Below are 23,226 nucleotides of genomic sequence, written 5' to 3' on the forward strand. Positions count from 1 at the left end.
TTAGGCTGTTTGAAACTCTGTTATGACAATGAAATCTTTTCATATGTAAAGTTGTTACTGAGGACTCTAGCGTTTTTTAAAATGTCGCATTACATTTTTGCTAATGTAAGTGTTGATGACAAATACTTTTTGGAGGAGTGTGCCCTAGAATAATGACTCGATGCTGGAAATGATTTGATATGATCATCAATTCTTAGAAAGTTCTCTTTTTTAATACTGACGTGGATTTGAGTTGTTCCTCTCCTATCCCCTCGGCTCACCCAGAGGCAGTTTTTCTTTTCTGTATTACTTCCAAGAACTTTTGGTTTCACCAAACACCCTCAAAAAGCATTTTTTGACAATAGGATGTCTTTTCATTTGAATTTCTAAGGGCATACCAGAGGTTACATCTCGCACTTGTCGTTTTCGCCGCCTCCATCTCTTAGGGCGTGGCACGTAATGGGTTCTTTGGTAATAAGAGTTGGCAGGTAGTTTCTCTTGAATCTACTGAGCCCAAATTCCAATATTCAATGAATAATATTTATCTTCATCATTGAAACGCTCGAGCATTTCAATCTACATTGCTTTAGTGGACTTTTGTTTTCTAGCTGAACTAATTTACCTGACGCAGTCGTGATACTTTATCACCGTCTGTCGACACTCTTTCTCTTCGTGCTCTTCTTGAGTACCTTTTCATTGAGTTTGGCAAGGTTGTTCATCTCTTTGATTTTCAGCTTCTTGACTGCCCCCTTCCTCTCTTGATGTTCTGCTTCTTGATTGCCCTTAAGTCTAATCTCATGCTTACTGTTATTTTCACGAGAAATTGTGGACGCAAGACGATATACTGCAGGTTTCATCAGTAACTTCAAAATTTGGATCTTTACACTATCATCATCATCATAGAAATTATCAATGCCTCATCATAATCTGTTATAAAAGTATTCAGACTGTGTTAATATCAACAATAATCTTGAACATTATACTTGATTTTAAAATTAATTTTATATTTTTGTTTTGTTATACTGAACAACCGTGTTCTGCCATCCACACAATTACATTGAAAAATCATGAAAATGACAAATGACAACATACATTGCAAAAATATAATTTTCTACAAAGTTCGTGGTTTGTCAGTACCATAAAATAGTTAAAACTCATTTTTAACTAAAAATCTAACCATTTTCTGACAAACGATTGTGATTTTCAAAATTTATGAGCAAAAACATAGAAAATTCTAGTTACAATGAAATTTAGTGTCAATTTCACCAAACACGAAAAGATCCGTTTCATATAAAAATTTGGCTCTTCACAATACAGCTGCCGTCGGAAGGCAGAAGCTCATTTTGTATGAATTTTAAGCCTAACTAAAATTGTTAGGCTCTATAAACAAAGTTCCTACTATTGTTTACCACTGGTTAATAAACAAAGTTGATGCTATTTATACAAAAACTAAGAAAATGACATATGCCTTTTTGTCTGAATAATGAACATCTCAAACCACAAACACTAACAAATATGACGTGTTACCATACTTTCATGTGAATAAGTCATAAAACAATCAAAAGTACAGTATCCCTTCACGCTGTGATGTACGCTTAACAAATAGATTGTATTACATCTATAGTAAATCGTATTAAAAATTACTTTATAATATGAACAAATTTTTACCTTTAACTATAAAAGGAAACATGGGTTAACTGCAGTTTAGTGGGACAACCAATATCTACTATATAGGCTTAGAGCCATTATTTTGTAAAAATGCATAGAAGAAAAGTTAATCAGCTATTCGAGGTAGTGTTAAGATCGACGCGCAAGTCGTTAATATTCATTATATCGAAAAATTTTATAGAAGAAAAGTTGTTCAGCATCCCTTAAAAACCCTGAAAACATACTTATACTTGATTTATGACAATTTTCAGTTTACGAAATAGCACTTATATTCCCCTTACGGGGTCCCTCCCAGCTAGGTAACACGGGTTAGGGTACTGTGAAACTGCCTACTAAAGTTGAGGTTAGATTTGGTGGTTTGGTGAGGTTAATGGCCTGTTTTTCTAATTTTTTGGGAATAGGCTCAGGTTAAGGTTGCATGTCCATCTTAACAAGCTCCAACTGTTTGATTCATACTTGAAATGGCTCATTTCCGATAGAAATAACTATTAAAATAATTTTTTTAAAACATAAAAAAATGGCACTACAAGTAGATTTCCGTCAAAAGGAAATCACTGCTCGGAATTAGAGGTGTCCTACTAAACTGCAGGCATCCCAGGAACATCAATAACATACCTTCATTTCTTTTCCTCTCCAAAGTTATTAGCAATAAGCCAGTGTTTGACATTACTTTGGCGGTTTTCCAGGTCCATTTTTCTTCTTTCTCTGCATTTTCGTGTAATGCTTTGTCAAGAATTCGACGAAAGCACGTGATTTTAGATGCATCCATCACCAAAACCGTTTTAATTTACATCTATACACAAGTTCGAATATTAGAATCTTATAAATTACTACACTCCTGCAATCAAAGGCGAAGTTGTAATCAACACTGAAGGCGCAGTTAGCTGCTAGGCCTAGTGGGATTAATACTGGCATATTAAATGAAGAAGAAGAGTAAGAGTTTTATGACTAGATTAGAACTAAAATTGCAGAGTTATAGATAAAAGTGAATAACTACTCAAATATTAATAAGTTTGTTTACTTAACCTTTTGACCTATATTGAAAATGTAGTTAAAAAGGGGTATGTATCACTTTACCTCTTTGTTCGCCAATATAATGCTATGAATTTTAATGAAAATGTGGTTAAAAAGGGTATGTTCTACTTTACCCCTTTTCGCCTAACATATGATGCTGCATGTAGTTATCCCATAAAAGACATTTTGACGCACTGGGACTAACATATTCACAGTGCACTTACCCCCTTTTTTCCAGCATAGTAGCCGCTTTTAGCAACATTTTGGCAGTCATAACTCATTTAGGCTATTTTGGATTCTACCCCTTTTTCGGCTAGCATTAGTGATATGATAATGATATTTTTTTCATTTCTGATGGTTGCATACTTAAAACTTCAGGCAATGACAAAAAAATGAGCCAAAAATGAACTCTTAATCTTAAAACTAAGTTGCTTGTGATTTTTTTAAGAAAAACTTTTTTCCGCTTGGCGCTTAACTCCCGAACAACGCCCGCCGCATACGAGACGTTTTGCAAATAGAGGCTCGGCATTTAAGGGTTAATAAAATATTTTTAATATTTGCGCGGGCGCAGGCAGCGAGAGAGACCAAATTACAATAAACCAGCTTCTTTTCCTCCATCTCTTTATCCCATCTTCTAGTTAAAAAAGTAAAAGAGAATGATCAAATTATTGTTAGTAACGTTAAACTCTTGTGTAAATGCGTACAGCCATAAACAACCGAACAAGGAACTGTTGTTCTGCTTATAACCGAATCGGATAACAACAGCCTTTTTGCTTGTATTTTAACCATCGTAGGGTAGTTAACAATTACCGTAGTTATAGTACAAATGACGTTAAATAGAATAACACTGATATATTTTTATATTATACCCTTATTCGGTATGGATTAAAGATCAGCAAGGAAATATACTGCTAAATTTAAGCTGCAAGTTGTAGCTGAAGTTGAGAAAACAATGTTGAGGCTGCTAATGACTATAAATTATTGTGCATCAGCAGCATGGATGAAACTCGTAATTAAAATTGGAGAGAAAGTATTTTAATCAAAACTACTGGGCATGAAAAAACACATATTACTGTACTTGTTTGTTCTTTCCATGCTTTTTCTCTGGCTATCAGCAAAATATCTTGCTTCTGCCTCAATTAATTTTTCTGTTTCCAATCCTACCATGGTTACAGTATCTTATGTTGTTCCCAAACTAGATATCATTCTAGCTACTTTGCTTTCTCAGGATGTCATAAGAGATTGCTTTCAAGTCTGCTGAGTCACTTTCTGACAAGGCAGGAGATCGTCGTAACTCCTCTTCCCCCCCCTCCCCCCAACATTTCCTTTCTATGAAGCTTTGTTTTCTCTTGCTCAGCTAACTTGTATCAACTCGTATTTTTCTTTTTACCTTTTGGGGATTCATTCAGCCCTCAGGTTCCAGTAGTAGTGGAGGTACTGAAGGAGAGTTATGATTCCTTTTGGGTTCCCGTCCATTTGTTTAGCTTTCTATCGCTGTTCCTTTGCATCTTCTCTAGCAAAAGTATCTCGTTCTTCAGTAGGAGGTAGTAATTAGAGAGACTGCAATGGAGCAGGTGTCGGTAATTCACTGGGATTTTATCTCTGACTTTTTCCTAACGTCATAAGCAACCGGAGATTGGTGCCCAGTGTTGGACATATCAAGACTGAACAACTTTCAGCGTTAGTCCTTGTGCTTTTTGGGTTTTTCCAGCATGGTTTTAGCAACTTTCCAAAAGGACAATTGGATGTTTCAGTGGACATGCAGGAGACATTTTTCTCATAACAGTACATCCTCAGTCACGCAAGTTCCTTTGACGTGTATTTGCAGAGAAAGTATTGCTGTTCAAGGCATTTTGTTTAGGCTCGTGTACAGCACCTCTTGTAAGTATTCACAAGGACTTTGTAGCCCTTAGGCGGATGTTGTCGTCTTTTAAGAGCAAGAATTCTTTTCTACTGAGTCAGCTGGTTCAAGTCTCCCTGCATTATGATTTTCAGTCTTCTTCCCAAACTCCTCCTCAGTACATTCTTATCTGGTGATGGGGGGTATACTTTTGCAACTCACAGGCTTGTCTGTTGGAAGACGAATAGGCACTTCTTGCTTCTCAAAGAATTTCAGCCCTTAAGGAAGCTTCCTACATGGTAATGGCTTTTTGTTAGGAAACATGGCTTCACTGGACAATTTGTCAGGTAATCAGGCAAAATTACAATACAGTCTTGGCATAACATATTACAACTTACAGCAAACATTCATTCAACTTGTAAGTAATGTAGGACCATCATTGTCACCAGGTTCTGTAGGAGGGACGCCAGAACTAAGAGTTGACTATTTTATTCTTAAATCTACATCCAGGTTTTGTTTTTTCCTCTGTCTGGTAACACGAACAAAGAGTTATGACAAATATCGTTACACTGACTTACAATATGGTCAACACTTCACCTGGTAAACCTTCCGAGACATCAGGGTGTTGGAAAGGCCATCGAAGATTCCAAGTAGTTTTTCCTTTAGCAGAAAGACTCCTTCTTGAGTGAAATGAACAATATGATATTGATTAGCTAGTTCATTCTGCTGAAGGACAATGTTTTTGGCAATTAAGGATGCAGGAAGGACAAACCCACTTACAGAGTGGTCAGTCTCTGACAGTCGCTGTAGATTTATAGGAGGGATTCAAATGTAGACTTTTAGATTGTGGATGAACAGGAACGACCAGTCTACCACTAATCCTTTGAGCTCCCTCAGGCTTGAGTGATGGATGCATTTCTTCAAGTTTGGCCTGATTCAGACTCTCATGCCTTCCCTCTTTCTTCAAAGAAAGTATTGAAAAATTTTGAGTGCAAGGATTGCTCAATCTCAGATAGAGGAAAAACTGAACACAATAATAGGAAATATTTTAATATGGAATAACATTGTATTGCACAGTTACACCTTGTAAAAACTCCACACAAGCATGACGTCCCAAAACAATATGGAACAAAATAAAGAGGGAATAAAGATTAAAATTAACACATTATAAACATTGCAAATAAGAAAAAACATTTTAATCTTCAAAACCAGAAAATGTTTTTCACATTGTTACCATTTTTGAAAGTAACACATGAACATGTTTGATTATACATTGCTACCATTGTGAAAGTAACACACGAATATGTTTGATTATACATTGGTACCATTTATGAAAGTAACACATGGACATGTTTGATTAGAACAGTCTTGCTGTAGTAAGTAGATTTTCTGTTTACTATTTTATTTAAGTATAATTGACACTATTCTGAGTCATATTCAGGAATTCTGATTACTGTCTAGCAGAGATTACATTCCTCTGAGGTAAGGATAGGCATATGAAAAACATAACCTTCGGCCTCTAGGACACATGATAAATTTCTTAGTCTTATTCCAGGAAAAAAATAACATCTTTGATGCTGGCAAACATATACGCTAATCATCTTTTGTCAGTCATTAAAGATCTAAATAAAGGAGTTCTGACTACTAGAGAAGTCGCATGTTGCGATGTACAGTGAACCCCCTCTTATTCGCGGGGGATGCGTCCCACACACCCCCGCAAATAGCTAAAATCCGCGAATACTTAAAGCCCCTCTAAAAACACTTAGAACTGCCCATTTTGATAGGTTAAACACAAAAACCCTGTAAACATGCATATACCTGAGTTTTTTTAATAGTTTTATCACAAAAAGTGCATTTATTCATGAAAATTATATGAAAATACAGTAATTAGTGAATATTTCTCAGTGAAAAACACCGCGAATGGGCGAATTTTTGCGAATAATGCCTAGATATGTTCCACAGAGAAACCCGCGAATGAGTGAGTCCGCGAATCATGAGAACGCGAATACGGGGGGTTTACTGTACATGTGGGTACCTTATCTGCTTTAGATATAAATATATGCAGTGAAGACACACCCCTTGACTTCAAAGACTTCTGAAGGGAGGTGGTGGATGACAGATATACTAAAGATCACTTTCCAACCATTGCTAATAGTAAAATCCACCAGTCCTGTAGCAACCAAAGTAGAACAAAAATAAATCTAAGTAGAGTATTCTTACAGAGAAAAGATCTGCTGATGCACTGGCGGAAGAATTTCCCTCTAAAGGTGTTGCCATAAAAGTCCTTAGCACCAGCCTTTTCTATGGTGGTCCTCAGTCCATTCTTAGAATAACTGGAACATTTGTGTGCTGACCTGTGCCATGGTGGAATAGGAAATGTCATGTGTCCCACAGAAGAATGAGAACAGCAGAGACATAGTATAAAGATGCTAATGTAGTCACTATAGAGTGGAATATCAGAAGGCAAGACCTCAGCTCAGATTGAAAATCAAGGTCATGCAAAAGAACAGTGGATGGTGTTTTTGTGTGCCATAAATGCAAAAACCCACTGACTGAATATTCTGAGGAACTTTAATTAGTAGGGACCACAGGTACCACCCTTTTTTCAATTATTTTTTATAATGATTCTTTTTCATGGAAAAAGCTGTTAAGTATGTTCTGGTAAACCACCAGTATTGAAAAACAGTAATGAAAATGTTTATAGTACCCAGATAGTGGCAGATACTCTAGCCAGTCACTTTTCAGGTGTTCAAGGAAAGCAAAATGAAACATTATTGAAGGCGAGATAAGCACAGGTCATTGATTTTGCACCATATATGTAAGAATCATAAATGCTTTTTTCCATAAAAGAATTTCAATCAGCTATACCAGATACTACAGAATTGGCTCCAGGCTCAGGTAGCATAACAAATGATATAATTAATACTCAGAATGCACAAAGTGTTTATTCATATTATTAACATAATCTATAAGTAACATCTTTTCTATTTTCTTGGCACTTTTGGAAAGCCTTGTAAAAACAGTTTTTTTAATAGCTAACTAGCTACCAATAGGACTAACTTCCTGGATTTGTCAAATATTGTAATGGAGAAAATTGTTAATGTTTGTTTAATGTGGTATGTAGAGTGTAACTTCCATATGTCCAGACAGGCATGGTTTCAGGACCAAGTGATATACCTAAAACTTGTTAGTTTATGTTGAATCCTCTATTTATAAGTAGGTCTTTCTCCTCCAGATCAAGAACAGGATAAGCTGCATATCATGTCCACAATAATATTCAGTGGTGAATTATGTTGATTTTATAAAAACATTACAAAAGCTTTTGAACCCTGTCCTGGGTTCATCTTCAGTCTAACTGAAATCATCAATACAAAAAGTAAATATGTAAGCTCCAGTTTTAAGGATGGAACCATTGGGCGACCTCGACGATGTATTTCTCTAACAGACGATGCGACAAGCAGGACAGTCAACTATCCAACTAGGTGATTGCTTCTCCTCTACTTTTATTTCGCGTGGCTATCCTTCTTGATCTCCTCATTTCCTCCTATTCTTATGTATGTAATTCATCGTTAGCGGTGGCATTCTCGGAATCCCGGCTGTTATATGGTGTTTGCGGGGTGATGTGAGAGATAATGGCAGCATCAGACGAAGGAAAGACAGAGCCTGTCCTAACATTAAAACCTTTAATAAATGTTTTGGTTATATAAAAGTTAGCTAGTGGGCCCTCGTTAACGAACGACTTGTTCCCCTTAAATGATTCTCCTATATTTATGGCAGTGCCTTTTTCAAGATCTTTCTATTTTATCAACTTTCTATAGTACCTTATTATAAAACTGCGGAACAGTAATTTATAGTAATAAGGCAAAAAAGCTTGGCAATGATATTTAAGCAGAACTAGGCTACAGATAGGTTTTGCAACTACATTTTTGATGTGCATCACAAATAATGTACAATATTATTGAAAATATATCATGTAATTACAGTCTTGATTTGCATCTTATAATATTTTATAATTTACAGTATTATTGATTGTATATCGATTTTAAAATTGGACACATTATGTGAGACCATACAAAGTAAGAATAAACAGTATTGGAGCATTACTAATACAAAGCTATTTATGACAGCTAATGCATTGAAACAAAATGTTCTTTCATTGCTTTTGGCTGTACTAGCTTTATCCATGCATATGTACATACTGTTGCTTTTACTACTGTACAGTGAAATGCAGTACAGCATAGTATATTTACATTATTTTTTATTTTATATTTCATTGGGTATTATCTTACAAACTGAGCCTTCGCATGTGTTGGCATCAGCCACTGTCACTCAAAGAATATCATGGGGACTGCTGCTTGCATTTTGAAGTGGTTCTTCTAAGATTTACACTTTGACAATTGTTGTTTGGCAATTTTTGCAGTGAAAAATGTCTGGCTAAATACAGTATTTCCACTTTGTATCAAAACTGCATTTTTCAAATGTGTATACCATAATGGATACCATATTACATGAGCCAAACGAGATATTTATAGCATCTGCAGTTGTATAATCCTTTTACATCTTCATTATATCTTCTTTATTGGAGTAATTTTCTGTAGCCTAGACAATTTTTATAGAATACTGAATGCACTGGTATTAAACATCCTTTCTACCCCTTGATGTAGATTCTGGATTAGAGACATTTTGGGGAGAAATTGCATGCCTTTGAATGCTTCAGTGTTGAACTCCTGGGTTGCAGGTAGCCATGGCCTCAGTCCACTGTCAGCAAAACACTAAAAGACTATCTATCTCTGGCAAAGCGTTTCCTTACTTTTTGCTTGAGCACTGGTGAAACCACTCAAGAAAAGTGTGTGCCTTTTTGTTATTCATCCAAAACATTATCTTAGGGCATACAGACAGTCTGCCATACATGTAGCATAGTGGTAGAGTGGCAGAATTGCAAAGAGGATAGTGAAGAAGAATCCTGTTGGCTTCCAGTCCTTGGTGAGGTAAATTACTTGGGAATTTGCATTGCACAGACGAGCATCCAAGTACAAAAGCATGGCTATAGGCTTGTGAGGGGTCTTAGAAAGACACATGAGAACTAAAGAAAGGTCCCTTCTAAGGTACTTCAAGATCTCTGAGCAAACCTCCGCAAAGTCTGACATACTGCCTTGGTTATATGGAAGAGCCTCAGACAGGTCCACACAATTCAAGATCATAAAAACTACAAATCTCAAACTTCATAAGGCTGACTGACAACTTGTGTGCTCTCAGAAACAAAAGAAAGTTGCCTTCTGTGTAATTGCATTATATATTGAGTCAGTTATCCTTTCACCTCACCCTCCAAGATCTGCATGACTTAGTAATAGCCTTGGCTGTCTCCTTTGAGAAGCATCTTCCTCTTTTATCTGACACATGGTTTAATAGGAGAATTTAGTTCCCCTCTGCTACTTCAGTATCTGTTTCCTTCAGTGCAATTTTTGAGTTGTTGGAAGGGCACATCCATGAAGTCTTTGTGTTCATTAATACTTCAGACCAGGACAGGAGTCCCACCACATGGCTCTTCAAGTAAAGAGACTGTGGTTGCCCCAGGAATGGTGGAGGTATATCAGCTTTAAAAAGTTAATGTCCTTCCTTGCTGTTGAAGCAGCACAGCCGCCATTGTACGGAATTGGCTTCATGTACTCGAGTCTGTTTGTCCCCTGGAAGTGAAGGCCCACACTAGGGCAGAGGAATACAGCATCAGTATCATGAGAAAATTCATACTGGGAGTTCGCAGTGTGGTCGCCAATGCCATCTTTTTGTAATGAAACAGCTGCTCTATGATAACTTTACTTACACAAATGCAAGTCTCAGTTTAACTGAAATTGCCTGTCCTCTGAGTACCCCTGCTTCACATTCCTTTCTGACATTTTTGATGTTAGTTCAAGAATGTGTCTATGTAGTATACTTATCTCTTGACTAAATACTTGACTCTTGACTTAAGTGTTCTGTACTTTGTCTTAGTATGAGTGAAATACAAGTTTTGTGTTTTTAGAACAAAAATCATTCTAAGCCTTGTATATTTTATCACAACTTGTATAACCTTTCCATCCTCTTGGTTTTTTCCCCCCAGAGGCAGAGTGGCAAGTGTTAACAATATGTTGAGTTTCAGTACTCATACACAAAGCATCAGCAGACATCATGTCAGAGTCAGAGTCTGCACATCTATCCAGCCTCATTATCATTGTCATCATCAAGTCTCTCCACTCTTATAGTTCACATGATGTGTTTTGTTTTAATGTACAAGTGCTCAGATGTTTTTAGCAAACTGATTAACTTTTCATTGATTTTATATACAGCATAATGTACAAATTGCTTTCTCCCTGGAAGCCAACTTTAAATCTATTTTTCCTTGGAAGTTGGAATTTCTTACTTTTAGAGTAGTGATTGAGATTAAAATGAAGATGCTTCTTAATCCCTGTATTGAAATTAAAAGAGTTGCCGTACTTATTTCAGATGTGGAAATCAACCCACACATCAAGCCCTGCAGGAATTAGGCCAAATAATCGTAAACTTCTGGGCTGAAGCAAAGCAGCCGTGTCCAAATTTGGTTTTTACTGTTGATGATTTAGCCCAGGTATTTTTAACTCCCAATGGACGACAGTTTCTTGACTTAACTTCACGTCAGCTACAGCATTTACTCGTTATGCTTAAGGCTGTTTTACAGATATAGGGCACTATAAACTAGTGTCAAACTAAGCTTTTTATTGTGGAGGGTAAAAATTATAGGACCCGAATTATTAAATTGATGTATGTTCCTGAAGTCATTGTAATTTTGCCTTTTTTTCTGTAAACAAAATCACTTCATTATTGTATCGATCATGTAAAAAAGTTGTCTACAGTAGTAGCAGTTATTTGTAATAATTTCTTAGTCAGTCCAGGTAGTAATTTAATCAGTTATTTATTGGAACAGCTTCCAACTCAGTCCTTATTTTATCTTGTCATTACTATGAAATAGAAGTGGATTAGAGAAAAAATTGACCATAGCAGCAAATTTCCTTCTCTTGGACTTGTCTTTTTTGAAAAAGTACATTACTTGTCATTTATTCCTACAAGTAGGACTTCTGAAATCTGGTTTTAATAGATGACTAGGTGGTCATTTATGTGGTTGTTATATCTTTGCATTCAATAATTGAATTTCACTTGGAGCAGCATTAGGTGTCTCAGTTTTTTAAAAGATTATCTTCCTATTTAAGACCAACATATGCTGTGTTTATTGAAGGGTAGTCTTGCAGATTTTGACAGCAGTATGGTTATTTGTTAGGTTCATTCCATTATTTGTCATTACATTGGATTTAACTAGAATTTTTGGAATGGAATTAGATAATTACATAAAAATTGGGAAAAGCTCGATATTTAACATTTTTGTTCATTTATATTCCTGTGAATTTTTTTTCTTTCATCACTGTTATGGTACCATAGTTCACAAGAGAAATATTGAAGAAAGATTAAAGAAATAAATATCTCTGCAAGATCTTATCCCAAGTTAATTGTTATACTTGCCTTATTGACTTCAGGAAATTTGTAACCTCTAAAACGTTGTTTCTTTTACATAAAGTTCTTAGTTGTTGTTTTTTTTTGAGAAATGGGTGTTTTGCATTTTTTTTGTTTTATCAGATTTTTATTTACTTCCAGCACAAATTGAGTCAGCTTTTCCTGATAAGTACTTGGTCTCAGAAACACTCTTTGAAGGCCAGAACAATAAAACAATTATGTACCTTAGGTCCCTGACGTGAACTCCTTAACAAAGTATACAGTATAACATCATGAGGATTGAACAGTGTAGATTGTCCCAAATAATAGCACCCAGACACAGTTATTATTCAATTTTGAAATAATATACCAAATTTTAAGTTTGGAATTAAAAAGATGTTCATTATAAATGAAGCCATAAAGTACTTAAGAGCAATGAAATTTAGTATGTGAAGATATTCATAAAAGGTAGGGAACTAGTTGCAGATGATAAAGTCAATTCACAAGTAAGAGGAGTGATATCAGTCTTATAGTAACATTAATGGAATTCAAAGCAAACTTTTCAACAGATATATGCTCGAAGCTAGATAAAAAGTTCCAGTAAAATGCTTAAATGAAGTTAAAATAACATAATATAGCAGTAAAGTATTATACTGTAGCCTTTAATGGGTTGGAAAGTTGGAATGAGATGTAGCAAGTCTTAGACCTACACTAGAAAAGTTTATGGAATTCATAATGGCTACTTTACCTTTGTTAACTAGAAATAAACACGAGATATACACAAGCAAGAAATTAAGTGGTATGTATCATTAACATTTCCACAGCCAGCATCTCTTTATAGGGTTAGACATGCAATGTTTCTTTGCACCTTTTGCCTGAATTTTCATCTTGTTCAAGTCTTCCTCTCGGCCCTTTCTCCCTGAGTTTCTGGATCATCTTACTGGTCCTCACTTTTCTACCTTCTTATACAGCAATAAATTTTCCAATTAAAGAGCAAAGTCACTAATATATATAGTATGGAAAGATTTTACACGTGCACACAAACACGTTAGACTAATTATATCATGCAGTATCCTTGAAAATAGGCAGTCTAAATAGAATGTTCATTCATTATTCTTAGGCTGATCCAAAGATTTAATTGTATTACCACTCAGATTAAGAAATAAATGTATTGTCCAATAGGTTTATAAGTACTGTAGGTTGTATGAGTTGTTAATGATGAACCAAAATGTGAAGATGCAGTTATATAGTTGAAACAAATGTAGAATTTAATAGTATTGGTTATCATAGTTGCACTCAAACCTTGCATCATCACCACTTGCACTGGCCATACCAAGAATCACTTGAAAATAAGTTTCTCGTCCTCTCCTTCATACATCGAACAAAACCCTAATCTCCTAAGAAAGCATAAATATGTATCAAGCAGTGTTCCTGCACATGGAAGTGATGGGCTGAGAATAGTTTCTGGAAGCTGGGCATGGGTATAATCATGACATAGTTTGTTGTGGACAGGCTTGTATTACATTATGAGCTTAACTTACATTAGTAGGATCAAATCCATTAGTAAAATAAAGAGGCTTGGCCAGCAGTATTGCCCCTAGCAAGTGTGAGTTCATTGCTTAAAAGCAGTGGAGTTAGATTGGTGTCTATAAGTTGTAAAGAATTAGGATTTATTTTGATATAGTTGCCTAAATATCAGATTCATAAAAGCATTACAGTACTAGAAGCTTGTTTCAAGTAAACTACTGTACAAATAAAAAAAACTGACATTTATTTATCAGTTAGTAGGTTCTTATTACCATGTACAAGTCAGCCTGGCATCATTCCTTGTTTAAACCCACTCTTGTCTAATAGAGATATATCTATTAGGAACTTTAAAATGAGAGTAGGGTGCAGATATTTTTGAAATTAGAACTCAAATGAAAAGTTGAAATCCAATAGCAGAGAAAAATAATTGTTGCTGCAGAACTTACCATTTACTGTAGGGTGATTATGCAGCAACAACAGTGTTTTAACACCAGTTATGGTGGACCTCCAGTTTAATTTTAACTAAGCAGATCAACAATGCTTTTATTGACATTGTAGTAAACCATTTTTACATCACAGATTGATGGTGAATGGTGAATTCAGTTTGTTGCAAATTTTACAATCATCTCATAATTAATTATGTATTTTCCATAATGTTTTCCTTTTTATACATTACTTATATGAACTTTGTTAGCCATGCTCAGTATGTGGTACCCTAAATATTATTTAACATGGGTTGCAGCGATCTCTTCTGAGGTTCATCAAATTTTTGTTTTTATTACATCCTCATTCCCAAGGTTCACTCAGGTACTAAGACTTGAACCCTCCACATGTTTCTCAAGTACTCAAGTAGGCTCCTTATGCCACTGGTACTATTATTGACAGTATGGTACATCTTGAGATGTAACATTTTGTTGATATTTTATAAACACCCTTCTGCTATCTTGGTATTGAGTAGGTTGAAATAACTTTTGAATATAAATTATGTCTACAGAGAGGGAAAACTTTTGTTGTGGTCATTTTAATGAATTTTTCACGAATATTTTGATATAAGATGCTAATAAAGCTACATAAGTGAATTATGCTCAATTATTACTCTGTATAAATCACAAGAAAATTTGTGACTCATGGTGAATTAATTCAAAAGGGTTCAGCAGTTGTAAGGTTAGTAGTATCAGGATACTTTTGTGACAAAACTTTTCAAACTAAAATCTTGTTCCGGGTGCTAGAGTATCAAAATTTTTCCTTGCTTTCATGACTATGCTGTACTCTGATCCCAGTACGTGAGAGTTTTGTTTTCTTTGCTGGATTTTTATTTAGATACTTTGTTATATTTATGAATTAGCGAGTGCCTTGCAGTCCGTTTGTAGGCTATTTATTTAGTGTTGTAGTCTTGCTGTCACAGTTCATTCATCACAGAAACCCACAGAATTCATTTCATGTATATTCATGAGAAGTAACACTTGAGTCAACTTTGTAAGTAAAAAATTAGAAAAATGGAAAAATATTGCTTCTTATTCTTAGCTCATGATTTGTACTATGTGACTCATGGTTGGTTTGTAACAACATTTTCTTTGTTAGTTGTAGGCTTGCATGCTCAGGATTGCATGTTTAGTAATGAAATAGCTTTCTTTTATATGATGTAATATGAAACACTTATGTAGGCATTGATAGCTTTTGTCTCAAGCAGAGTTCCATCATGTTCTTCCGTATTTGAGTGGAAGTATAAGCAAACTTTTTCATTGCTGGTTTTATGAAAAAGTTGATGCATTAGCCATATTTTTGTATGCCATGGAATAGATATCAAATGACCTGTCCAGCACTCTGATATAATCTATATATCCATTTGGTTGGCTTAGACATTTTATGAAGATTATGGTTATGTGTTTTGTTATGGTGGTCTCACTATGATAATATTTTTTATTTGTTAAATGGGAAGCTTTATGTAGTCATGTTAGATGAATTTAGTTTTATTTGCATTTCATTGTCATATTTAGTGTTGACCAAGTTAAGAAATACTTATTTGAAGTAATTTTAAACACGTGTATTGAAATTTCAAAGTGGGTAATATGGGAATGTCTGGTAAGTGAAGCACTTTTGATTACTGCAGAATGTTGTTGGGCTTTTTACATATCATAACTTCTTAAACAGTATATCTCAGCCATCAAAATATACCATATAAAGCCACATTAAAGATGCAATTATTTTGAGTAATCATTAATGGTCCCACTTGATATTTCTTGAAGGTAATCCACAGTCTGACTTGAGATTGTTTCAGCCAACCTTCCTGTTTATGGGTTTCTTGCTTCATTCAGTAAGCTCGCTTCTACATGTCTCTCTAGTTACTTTACTGTGTATGTTTGGTGGTGCTGCATCATCTGCTTCATTCCCCATCCTTAGAGGTGTTCTCAATTATTTTATCTCGTCATGATATTTTTATTTTCAGACCTAATCTGTTTCTTGATCTGTCACCACCTGAATAGTATACACTTTACAGATATCTTCATTCATATGTCAACTCAGTCATGTGAGCATTTTTAAATCCTTGTCTCCTTGCCTTATAAATATTTTGAAAGTCTTGAATGAAACTAGTAATTATTTTTTCATATTACAATATCTTTTCATTGTTCTGATTATAAGCTTGAAAAATGGCCTCTATTTTTATAGGTAATGTTTCTATAAGTACAGTAATAGAGTTACTGTTACATTGAGCTAATGGAGAAAAGGTTCCATTATAGATGGCCACTGCTTTTCACAGGAACCCTGATCTTGGTAACATTCATTTTCTCTACTGATAAGCTGTGGCATTTTCTTCTTACTTCTGTTTTATATCATATTCCTCCAAAAAGGGCAGTCTGCCACTTTCTTCAGGGCCAAGTCTTGCTCATTATCCTATTCTCTTATTTATTTAAGTCCTGGACTAAACGAGGAGATTGATTTGCCTATCTTGTTTTGAAGATGCTATCTGAGGGTTCTATTTTGGCAAATATCATCATATGAAAATAGATCATTTTAAAAATGTTTGTAACTGTAGTATATATAAAAGTTTAAAATATTTACAATTTTAAATATCTTTCATAGGAATTTTTTCTGAAAATATCAGCCTGGATTAATTATTGTGGACAGTTTTAAAGTGCTTACTAAATCAATTTATAAAACATAGACCCAGAATGCAAACTGCTTAGTGTTTTTAGAAATATCAAGATTTAAATTCAGCACCTTTTAGATGATAAAAACCACTGTGTAAATTAATTTCCTTCTGAGGTGTTTTCAGCATTCTGTAATGTCCAAACTTGTACTGTATGGTTTGGCCGAAAGCTGTGCATGTACTCATAAACAACACGGAACATGAACGTGCAAAGGTCCACACTGGAATTTGTAGGGATGATTCCAAATCTGTATCAGGTGTAGATTTGCAATACTATCCTTTGACTTAGTAAAACAAATTAAATCTCCTTAATAGTCATTACCTCAGTTTTCATAGCAAAATATGGTTCAGTAAAGTCAGCACTTGGGGTTATAAAGATATGCTACCACAGAAATATGTTATTTTCAGTAGCTAGGGAAGTCCTGCAGAAGAGGCACAAAACTTCTTGAAAATTCTATTGTACAATAAATAATGTTTTAATTCCACAAACTGTATAAGGTTTGTTTAAATATGTTGGATCCCAGCCCATGTGAATAGAAAGAGAAATGAAGGTGATGACAGAGCAACCAAACTTGCAGCTACTATGGCCAGATCAAAACTAGCCAGTCCTATCCTCTGAAACCCATTATCTTCAGTAAAAGGATGATTTTATTAAACAATCTGATAACAAATGAAAACAAATCAGACCCATCATTGGATATGGCATACTGCACACCAAAGAGATTGCTACATTGAAGTAATTTTATTGCATCATTTTATTTGTCACATTTGTTTGACCCATGGATACATAATATAGATGATTATGTTTTGAATTACCTTGCCTCAGTCTGTGGTCTTTTGGACCACGAAATTCTTTGGGTGTGTTTGTGAAGTTGGAATGTTAGTTTCTTCTTTAATATATGGGACAGTGATATCCTGAGGTGAGATAGATTGGATTTCTTAAATATAATGGTGAATCATCTTTGTTTGACATTTAACAGAGTGGAATTAGCTAATTAGTAAGTTGATATTTCTGCTTAAATTATTTCACTTCAGTGACATCTCATCATAAATGTGTCCAAATCTAGTATTTCCTTTGTCAGATGTACCCTACTTTTGTTTACCGTTTGCATATTCTGCTTGAATCCCTATCTGGTCCGAGTGTTCATCTTTTGTCATCCATAAACTTCTAGGCCTTCCCATTGGTGGCTTAATCCTTTTGGCAAAGAATTGGACTCTGCTTGATGGTGGAGGCTTTCAAAGCCTTGTTTTGTAATAACTTTTCAACTTTTCCTTTGTATGATGCTTGTAAACCATGAGTGAAATAGCAATTGATTGAATGTAGAATAGTAAAACAACCAATTTCATGTTCATGGAACTAGCAATATACTGTATTTCTATCCATGTTTTTCATTTATATAGCCATGTTTAGTTTAGAACGTTGTTATCATTTCCTTTTATCATGTTTGCTTGATAGAAATAAAATGTTATTGTTTTGCTTGAAGAGCTGGGCTCATGGATTTCTTAAAATCCTTTGTTATTACTTTTTGGGCTACTTGGTCACTCAGAATATTCTTTTTTATTGTATATTATGTGAAGCTTGTTTTACTCCACAGTAGAAGTTGTAAACAAGTCAAATTGAATATTCATACATTGTATTTTGTAGTTTTCATGCTTAAAATTTCATAGGATTAGTAGCCATGTCTTAGGTTATTTCTGGTTTTTTAGTGTCTCAACATTATTCTTTCATGTCTTTTGCAACATTTCCAGGTAGATTTAGAGTTAATTAGGAAAGCCATATAATTTTATTAATTTATATATTAAAGCATAATGTGAGTAAACAAAATAAAGTAAAAGTAAAACAAGTGTAGTTGAGAAACTTGTATATTGGGATATTCATAACTTACATATAGTATTGAAACCTTTGTAAAGCTTTGTACACAAAAAAACAGCTATTATTCTGGCCAGTGTGACAGTGGAAATAAAACAGAAGGAATGTCACTTATTAGAATTTTTTTTTGGTGCTTTCATGATCACTTAATTTGTAATATAATGACTAATTGGTTACAAATAAAATGACTTTCGATATGATATAATGGAAATTATTTATTCATCAGTGGTTAGATGAACAGCAATTTAATGCTATTTATATGTTTTCCTTTAAGAAAAAAAATCCCTACCATAATGTTTAGAAGTACACAAGAACCACCATAATGAAGTTTTTTCAGAGATTTACGAGTATGCCATCAGCAGTCCTGGTCCTTATTCATTAAAAAATACCCAAAATTTTCATGTCTTAATCTTGATAGCGATCACCCTCACATTTCTTGTTTTTTCTTCATTTAGCTGTCTATGTTCTTATCCACATGTAACTGGATAGTAATTTTACCCGTCTCTTTTTTGTTTTAGTTGTCCTCTTGTTTTAGGTTGTAGGTTTAACTGAAATAAAAGGATGCACATTTAGGTACAAACGAACTTATCTTTTTCCAAAGAATTTGTGGAAGAATTTGAAGTAACTGATAATTACTTTTTAATGCTAACTACAATGAAAATTTCAGAATATATCTCATCGAGTCATTTTTTAGGTAACCACTGCAGTCAAATACAAACAGGAAGTGAATGCTTAGAGTTTTATGTTGATAGTTTGTGAATAGTTTAGGTGTAGATTGAAAATTTGTATGTTATAATTGAGGAATTGTGTCATTTTCCATTTGGGATGGGATACATGTAATTAATTAATTGTAGACAGCGTTACTTCGTGTTGGGTTATGTAGTATAACTTGAATACTTTCTATTTCTTGTGACTTTTTGACGATACATTAAAACAGTTGACATCAAGAACTTTTTAAATAAGTGAAGGATTATTTGAGGTAGATGAGTGTCGTTAGTGCAGGTATTAGATTTTCTTCTGTTGTTTTCAAAACTTGGTAAGGTGAATGATGAAGTTTATTTAACAATTAAAAAAATAAGATTTATTTCTCTTAATGATTTTTCATGTCAGCTTTAATCTGTAGGTTTTTGTGATTTTTTTCATAATTTGCTCAATCCTTTATAGATAATTAGGCTCCTGTTGATTATCATATGTGAAATTGAACTGATATTAAAATTCAGTTTTTCATTTGTCTTCAGGCCAAGAAACAATTTTTATAATTATGTGAAAGTTTGTTTATAGAAGCACCTAATATGAAGTTACATCTGAGAGCTTCTACAGATTGTTCCAGCTGTAGTATTAACTTTGTTTTATATTCTCTGGATACCCTGTCATATAAAGTTATTTTAAAACAGTTATTGAGTTATCCTCAGGAGTTTGCTTTCATAAACTTTCATTTGTGAATTGGCTTATTCAAGTTTTTCAATTTTGATAGAAGATGCCTGCAGGCTTCCAAGAAGGTAATTATGATTGCTGCATATTTTATTGATTGCATGCAAGAAACCTTAATTTGAAAGTCTTGCTTGATTTTTGAAAAGATGTATAAAGTCTTGATTAGGATTTTCATAGAACAATACCAAGAGATTGTAATGTTTAGTTTTCCCTCTTGTATTTTTCATTTTTCACAGCTTTAGCAGGATCTTGTTTGAGTTGACTCTTATGGATGTAACCACCAAAATAATTTGAACTGAAGTCCCTTGTGGTTATGGTAGAATATATTTTGAAACTTATTCAATGTACAGTTGCAATAATCATCAAGACATTGACATTCTTATTTTTTATTATAGATTTAGCCCAAGATCAGGTGTTAATGTTAAGAAAAAGGTCAATGAAATGTAGGTTTCAATGAGGAATGAATAATTGGTTTGATGGTAATGGTACTGTATTAAGTTAAACACTTTGCCTACAAGAGTTTCAGTACCAGTAGTTTTAAGGTTTTGAGTGTATTCCTGAAGGAAAGTTTTCTTTTGATTTTATGCTATATTTACTTGGTCATTCATTGTTGTACATTCTAAATGTCGTCTTGGTAGTTTTAGATTAAAAATTTTTCTCATCAGCGCTTCATTGCAGTGCATCATTTTGTTAGTGTTAATAACACCAGTTTACCTCATAATGCAGTCATGGGTCTGTTCATGGAGGCTGACTTTTAAAGTTAGATTTTCCATTTAGCATTTTAGTTTATTGTAGTTTACACATTTGGTTGTTTGCTTTTGCTGTTTCACATAATCCTATATTGGTGCAAGAAAACCTTGAACTGTAGTCCCATGCAGTGTCAGTAGAATTTGTAACTTCTGTACAGTTGGAGGGAAACATTAACTAATGTTATACCTGATAAGAATTTAAGGGTTCTCAAGTTTTGTTGTAGAACAATTTTTAGACCTACAGTTTACTGTAGTATATACCCTTTTAATCTTGGAAGGTATCAATAATGTCATTGTTGTGGTTTTACAGATCGACCAATGATAATCACCAGTAATGCCCCATGAATATTATACATTGATAGCCACCCACAGTATTTCAGCTTGAAGTGTTTATGTCTATCTATGCTGTTTAAATATATATATATATATATATAAATAGATACATATATATATAAAGTATATTGATTAATAATGATAGGTTAATATTTATTTATGTTAGTGGTATTTCCATAAGATCAATACAGAAAGAAATCTTAGTATACTGATACTTGAATAATGTATTGGATAAGACAACCCTATTGATTAAGACAAGATACTGTATTTATACTGTACTAATTTAATTGAGAATTTTCATACATAATCCCTGTGAGTCTTGTACAAAGGTAAATTAAACGTCTGGATAACCTTCGATCGTAATTGACTTAATATAAAAGAAAAATATATATATATTTTTTACTTTTTGTAGTTGTTTTACTAACCCCCATAAGAATGGCAGAGTAATGTCCTTAGTGAGGTGCTTCCTATTTTTGCTTTGAATAATTATTAATTACTGTATGTTCATGGTGAATGGAAGGATAATTGGAAATCATTTAAGATTTTTTAAAAAGATTGAAGAGGAGTGTCTAAACCAGGAAGGAGAATATGGATGTTACTATTTACATTTGTAAAAAATAATGTAGGAATACTGTATATAATTTTGAAAATGCAAAAGAAACCAAGGTTTAGGTAGCTCAGCTTTAGTTGTTTCCCTTTCGTATTCATAAAAATAATTTTTTTTTAGTGTGCAATACAGTTATATCTCTATACTCGAAATGCCCTCAGACACTTTGTCTTGGCAAAAAAAATGGCTGTGTTCATACATTTAGCTCTGACAAAGATGACTGGCTAGAACATGTATGGAATTGGGCACATTTTGTGTGTGATTCCTAAATGAAACACGGGGAAAGCCCTCAGTTTACCCTTGGCTGGCTGTTTTTCAGTGCACAAGTCCCTTAAGCTTTCTTGTGCTTCTTGGTGATACTTTTGGTGATTTGCAGTACAAATAAGTTATCATGAGACCTAAATAGGTTAGAGATGACAGCAAGAAGTAGATAGGAAAATTATCAAGGTTGTTCCTTGTTCAATAGTGAAAGAGGAGAGGAAATGCAAAGTTTCCTTGAAAAAATATCAGGCTTACAAAGGCGTGGTAAATGATGATATCAACACGGTGAATGATGATGATGGTATGTCTCATCTTGGGAACATTTAAAAATGCAGGTAAAAACAAAAATCACTGGACGGGCCTTCAGTGAGGCACAGTCTCAAGATGAAAAGGTAGAAAGAGATGTCAAACTCTCGTAAGTATGGGTAAAGTGAGAATAAGTTTGCATTATCTATGTATTTTATTTAAGTATGTATGATTTCTGCATGCAAGGATTTTACGTTAAGGTTAAAATGCTTTATTTCTTGTTGTGGGGGGGGGGTTGAACAAAAAAATCCAATTCACATGATTCTTGATGGGAAAAATTAGTTCAGGACTCAGACAATTTCAGCATTCGGACAGCCTTCTGGAATGGATTAAGACCGAGCACTAGATTTCCATTACTAGAAGGAAGGGGAAATGACTGAACTGAAGACCTAGTTATATGAACACTTGACCTTAGTAGGGTGAAATGCAAACTGAAATATGCAAGGTTATTAGTGTACTGTACTGTGAACATTTTTTATAAAGTTAGTTGTATTGTAAGAAACCCATCAATCATTTACTGCTTTCATATTGGTCTGCTATATCCCTAGACATGTATTCCTTTGTCTTGGTGGAGGAGGCAGAGTAGCTAAGAGCAACTGTTCTCACATTTGCACCGTGGCGCTTCAGTAGGTAGTAACAATCCTCATTGTTTTACAGGTCTTGGACCATACACAGGGGTGTAAGTCTCCTCAGCTTGCTCCAGCAGATTAGAAAAATCTGCCCACTAAACTACTAGCACATCTCTCTTGGTTAGTGACCTACTGAGAACAAGTACTGTACTCAGAACAACTCATAACTTAGCCCTAAAATGTTGTTCGGCTGGATTAGCTAGGCATTTGTAATGTTTTTCACTCGTCCCATCAGGATTGATCTGCACGCAGGCTTGAATACAATTTTGATTACTATTAAGACAGTTGGGATGGGTTGTTGCCTGTTGGCCCATAGGATTTGAGTAAATGATGCGGCCGAACAAGGTAAAAGTCTGATTTCTAGCTT

The 23,226-nt window shown here is 34.3% G+C and overlaps 1 protein-coding gene across 3 annotated transcripts in view; it reads left to right on the forward strand.

The window, feature by feature from the left end:
* The window catches only part of LOC136835336 (uncharacterized), a 54,861-nt gene extending 33,398 nt beyond the window's left edge, over positions 1–21,463 (forward strand). For all 3 annotated transcript variants that reach the window (XM_067098699.1, XM_067098697.1, XM_067098698.1), the window contains one exon: positions 10,982–21,463. In XM_067098699.1, coding sequence (XP_066954800.1) covers positions 10,982–11,198 — 217 coding nt within the window. In that variant the 3' untranslated portion in view covers positions 11,199–21,463. The remainder of the gene's footprint in view (positions 1–10,981) is intronic.
* Positions 21,464–23,226: the final 1,763 nt, after the last annotated feature.

The sequence above is a fragment of the Macrobrachium rosenbergii genome, chromosome 55, assembly GCF_040412425.1.
Source record: "Macrobrachium rosenbergii isolate ZJJX-2024 chromosome 55, ASM4041242v1, whole genome shotgun sequence".
Classification (NCBI taxonomy): Eukaryota; Metazoa; Arthropoda; class Malacostraca; order Decapoda; family Palaemonidae; genus Macrobrachium; species Macrobrachium rosenbergii.